Source organism: Fomitopsis serialis, assembly GCF_022376445.1.
Source record: "Fomitopsis serialis strain Sig1Antser10 chromosome Unknown B0H18scaffold_855, whole genome shotgun sequence".
NCBI classification, from domain to species: domain Eukaryota; kingdom Fungi; phylum Basidiomycota; class Agaricomycetes; order Polyporales; family Fomitopsidaceae; genus Fomitopsis; species Fomitopsis serialis.
This window is the reverse complement of record NW_025955815.1, coordinates 1-5,056: the sequence shown is the minus strand read 5'-3', so window position 1 is coordinate 5,056 and position 5,056 is coordinate 1. Positions and strand designations below refer to the sequence as shown.

At 55.7% G+C, this 5,056-nt stretch overlaps 3 protein-coding genes across 3 annotated transcripts; 1 reads left to right on the top strand and 2 right to left on the bottom strand.

Moving 5' to 3' along the window:
* Positions 1 to 310: 310 nt before the first annotated feature.
* On the top strand, positions 311 to 1,264 carry B0H18DRAFT_1132296 (uncharacterized protein; the record flags this gene model as incomplete). Its single annotated transcript, XM_048035556.1, has 8 exons — positions 311 to 532; positions 594 to 623; positions 698 to 812; positions 874 to 894; positions 948 to 1,024; positions 1,077 to 1,112; positions 1,182 to 1,196; positions 1,256 to 1,264. The coding sequence occupies 8 exons, from the start codon at positions 311 to 313 to the stop codon at positions 1,262 to 1,264; spliced, it is 525 nt and encodes a 174-aa protein (XP_047884166.1).
* Positions 1,265 to 2,406: 1,142 nt separating this feature from the next.
* On the bottom strand, positions 2,407 to 3,207 carry B0H18DRAFT_1132295 (uncharacterized protein; the record flags this gene model as incomplete). The annotated part of the gene is made up of 2 exons (XM_048035555.1): positions 2,407 to 2,693; positions 2,757 to 3,207. The coding sequence occupies 2 exons, from the start codon at positions 3,205 to 3,207 to the stop codon at positions 2,407 to 2,409; spliced, it is 738 nt and encodes a 245-aa protein (XP_047884165.1).
* Positions 3,208 to 3,490: 283 nt separating this feature from the next.
* B0H18DRAFT_1220750 (uncharacterized protein) lies at positions 3,491 to 5,027 on the bottom strand (the record flags this gene model as incomplete). Its single annotated transcript, XM_048036728.1, has 3 exons — positions 4,695 to 5,027; positions 3,695 to 4,641; positions 3,491 to 3,641 (listed from the first exon to the last, which is right to left on the bottom strand). The coding sequence occupies exons 1-3, from the start codon at positions 4,935 to 4,937 to the stop codon at positions 3,491 to 3,493; spliced, it is 1,341 nt and encodes a 446-aa protein (XP_047884164.1). The 5' UTR covers positions 4,938 to 5,027.
* Positions 5,028 to 5,056: the final 29 nt, after the last annotated feature.

The window sequence follows — 5,056 nt, the reverse complement described above, 5'->3', positions numbered from 1 at the left end:
GATATGTGCACACACAGTCTCAGCAAGCAGCTGGCGGGAACAATCACTGTGAGCGCAACACAAGGACACGAACCCTCACCTTATCACATTACGTACGGGCGGCTCACGCGTGTCGTGCAGAAGTGCCAGCTTCTAGGGCGGCGCAGTTAAAGTGAGGACGGAACTCTCGCGTGAGGCACCGATCCCCGGATAACATACTGATGGATCATGATTGGAGACCTCGCGCCGGCACCGTGATCCCCTCACTGATACGCATCGATACCTCAGGCAGGGGCTGAACACAAACTTCCTCTGCTTTTGCTGCTCCAACATGGTCGGCGTGTACACTCTCGTCGAGCTTCGGGATCAAATAAGAATATACCGCGCTCGGTTCGGCGAGACGAACGATGTCCGCGGCCGCATCCTGACCGACAGTATCCCCGACAGTTGGACCGATGACCGTATGCTCGGCCTTCGTGCAACTGTGCAGATCGTACTAGACAGCCATCTCAACTGGGATGCAATCGCGGAGTTCTTCGAGGGCGAGTTATTCGTACGTTCCACGGCAAGTGCACAGTGCACGTACTAACTGAAGTAAACTACTCCTGCGGTAGACACCGGAATGGATCGCGTCACTCGAACCTGTCCGCCCGCAGTACGCCGCCCGATGGGGGTGCAAGTAATCATGGATTGGGTGTCTCGCGGTCCAACGATTCAGACTGACCTCAAGGACTGGCTGGGGGACCACGGCATTATGGCGCTGAGGTTTGTGGGTCCGGAGCCCACCGCGGCGAATTTTGAGGCTATAATAGACACGTTGAACCGCCTTCACGGTATGTATGCTCGTCTCAATGCTAATACATGGCACTCACATTCTGTAACGTACTCTCGTAGTCGGCGCTCGGCTGGGCCGCAGTGAGTAATGATCACACTCCAAGTATCTGTTGGACACTGAATGCGGTTTGAAGGGGTGCACTACCGCGATGACGGCTCTGACCGCCTGCCCGACGTTAGCGGGCATCCGGACGACTTTATATTCGAGGTTGTGAGTGTGAGCGTACTGAAAGAAAGCCGAAGAGTACTCACCGGTTCATTAGCTTCTGGACGACAACCGCTGCTTTCGTTGCCGCGAGGTAAGGTCGAAGGTGTGCGCAATGCACAATGGTCAGCCGCCGTGTCTCACCTGTCGGCTACTAAAGCAGAGATGTTCGCGCGAGGTGCGCAATGCTCAGAGCTTGTGTAGCGAGCGAGCTCGCTGATACCCGACAATTCACAGGTTATTTGATTGACTAATCCTTGTCTGTCTCGGTCTCGGTCATGGCGGAGCGCGTGCCGCGTGAATCGAAGATTCCTCCGTCGCAGTGTACATGTTGTTGCCCCGGACATCGGTGTGAAAGTAGATGTTACGCGCTAGATACATAATTCGATTCCGGACGGAGTCCGTAAAGTGCATGATCTCATGGCATGTACCGGAGAGCACTCAGGCGTGACGTGCACCACTGGTGCACGACCACCGCGGAGGCCCCGTGCACCGGCTCCGGTCAATGCTAACCAGCATGCGGGTGGAATGAGGTTTGCGCACACGCAAGGGCTACCTAAATGCAAGGCAAACTATATACATCAAGACTCAATGCGTGCTAGATGCCGAACCGGACAGCCCTTACCGCGGTATGCCTGCATTGGTGCACCGCGGACAACGGGAAGGTTCCTGAATTGCGGGAGGGATCTAATCTTCTCGTCAAAGTTCTTCGTCACAGTGACACAATGTCCATTGATCCATCAACTGCAGGACTGTAACGTACTCAAATCACGCCCGCAGATGCAGTGTATCCAATCTCTATTCAGGAGAGTATCGTATACGCATAGGGCATCTTTAGGCAGTAATAGTGAGGTAGTTGAGGCTAAGGTAAGTGCGCTGGCGCGCCATACGAGACGAGAGAGCAAACATAGCCAAACATACATGATAAGATATACTATAACGGGTAGGTCTTGATGACCCCCGAATAGACCCGTTACACTCTCCCCCACTGGACTCGTCTCACGAGTCCCAGCGAAAGACAATGAAGAGAACATACCATGCATATCTTCTTGTAAGAGATTACTCACCTCAGGTACAGGTAAGATAAACTGTGGGCCGGGTCTCGGAACACAGCAATCTATGTAGTGCCCACAGGGTCTCCGTGAGCTGACTACATCCTGAAAGTACCCGAGATAGAGCAATCAATGTAGTGAACATCCCATATGGATGTACACAGCATGATCTCGTGGGCATTGAGTATGTTCAACCATCTGTGGTACAACATACTGCAACAGGTATGAAAGAAACATAAAAGAAAAGAAAACATATCATCGCGCCAGCGTACTACTCGCCTGCACCTGAACATACAATGTGTTCAGGCATACAGGAGAGCCTCAAAAAGCGGACTACTACTCTGAGTAGTAGTCACCACCATCATCATCATCATAGTCACCATCCTCGTCATCATAGTCATCATAGTCTTCGGCAGAATATGCAGAAGCACCAGATGCAGACGAGGCCATAGGTGAGCTATGGTCATACGAGTCTGACTCATAATAGTCATCAGAGACTACTACTGAGTCGACCTCGTCATCACCTGGACCACCATCATGTTCCGAAGCCTGAGAGTGCTCGGACTCAACATCATCGTGGTCAGATGGTATGTCAGGGGTGGAATCGTAAGACTCATCACCATCTGATTGACTCCGAGTCGAAGTCGGGACAAATCCACCACCCATGCCATAGAATACTGACCTACCAGCAGTAACATCGACTGCTGGTTGGTAAGTAGCTACGAAGGGCACTGATTGATCCCAGAGCTGAGCATAGACCCATTCACGGAGTGGTCGTAGCAACCGAGGCTCGGACCACGATAGTTCGTAGTCTATCGGCCGCACTTCCACAGCCCGTTGGAAGTGATCGCGGGCTCTCTGAGCCGCTCGGGTGTACGACTCCGGTCGCGGAGACATGTCATTGAGGACATCTCCCCAGTCGAGGCCGCTGACCTTGAGTTCAGCCCATGCCTTCCAGTCCCCAGCTTGCTCGGCCTTCGCAGCCTGAGCCAGCTTGAGTTCGAACCGGTCGGTCACGAAACTGAAACACTCGGCTCGCAGGTGCTCAGCAGTCGGCCACCGAGTATCATCAATATACTCGGAGCGCGCGCCCGCTGTTGGAATGGTACCAATCATGTCGAAGATACCACGCGACATGCTCGGCTTCGAGAATGTCGTCGCAGGTACATGGGTCTGTACATCAAGCCTCGCGCTCGATGTCCAGACCACATGTGTCTCGTCTACTCGTTCCGACCCCAGTACATCGCGACTCGATGTACTGGTATTCGTCCGAGTCAAGCGGTCACGATTTGCCGTGCCGCTCCCTTCCCCCCTTTGGACTGAACCTCCCCGGTAATCGGTGAAGGCGACAGTCTTGTCGCGTACACGCGAGGTTGAATCCTCGTGGATACGGCGATAGCCTGGTCGCGCGGAAGGTTGTTCACGTTCCGTCAGCGGACGTGAGCGTTCTGTCGACGTCGCCGGCCTTGCTGTCGAGTGCGACGAGGTCGGTATGCCCGTCGTGGACATATTGTTCCTCCTCGGACGCGATGTCTGGTCCGTGTGCGTACGGGAAGACGTGGCCACCATGTCTGACGGACGTGGTGACTCAGTCTGTGCTGTACTTGTACTTGTACTCGCCCACTTGCTAGCTGACGAGTATCGGGCGATGAGCGCCAGGCGTTTTGATTCCAGCTCGGCCATCGAGTACGATGAGGTCAGTACGTCCGGCGACTCGGGCGTACTGTGCCTCGTCGATTGCTCGGCGACCCGCTTGGCGGTCTTGGCGGTCGAGGTCGTGCGCGCGCGCGAGGTCGGTTCCTCGTGCGTGCGGCGGGTATCCGACAAGTAGGGGCTCGACATGGGTGCGTCGAGGGTGGACGTGCGTCCGCGCAGGTCTTGGCCATCGCGTTGACTCGTACTTGATGTCGGTCGGGCCGTGGATCGCGAAGAAGTCAGTACACCTGGCTCAGGTGTACTGCCCTTCTCGTCTTCATTGGCCTTGTCAAGCTTCTCGTTCGTCGCGAAGCTGACCGACTTGCTGGTCTGAGTGTCGGACGACCTGCCCGGCTTCCTAGTCTTCGACGAGGCTGACTGACGTGAGGATGACAGTACATCCGACAGAGTGGGTGTACTGCCTTCCTTCACGCCGTCGTGCTCGCGCGGGGCGGTCTTGTCGCGAACCTCGCGTGTTGTCGAGGCTAATGTGTGCCGTGGTGTCGACGAGCTCGCTGTGCTCGGCGACGGCATCTTGACGGGGGATGTACCGCGCACGTCCGAGGTCGACTCTTTGTGCGCACGGATCGGAGCTTGATCACGTAGTGCGGGGGGCCTGTACCGCTCGTACGAGCTCGAGTGATACGGCTTGTCTTGCGCACGAGTTACAGTACTCGAGGATGGGGCTGCCGACGAAGTCAGTACATCCTTCGAGTTGGATGTACTGTCCTTCGCTGAGCACTCGTCCATCGTAGTCGGATCCTTGATGCCGGACGACACGGCCAGTGTCGACTCGGGAGACTTACATTCCGTTGACATGGAGGCAGTCAACATGCTTCTGAACGCGTCGACTGCAGCCTTGTCACCGGTGTTGATCTGCCGGATACGTTGAGCAACGAGCTCTCCGTATGCGGTGATGTCTTGAAGACAGGTGTAGACGAGTCTGCCTCTCGCGGTGTCGAACCAGTGGCAGACGTCAATGCGGATGAGTCGATCGACGTGCTCAGAGGTACGTCGATGGCGACAACATCGCAAGCGTTGGGCTCGCCGTGTACGGTGAGTGAGGTGCTCGCCATACGAGACGAGGATGTCTTGACGATGGTGTCAGACGCGTCGGTCATGTTGGATCGTACGCCAATCGCGTCGCTGGGCATTGCATTGGCGATGTACATGTCGGATATGCTCTTGGGTGCATCCGACAGGGCGCTATTGCTGCGTGATGTACCCACGACGAGCGACGGGCTCGTCGTGTAGCACTTCGGCTGCGGGATAGGGAGAGCCGGTGGCGAAG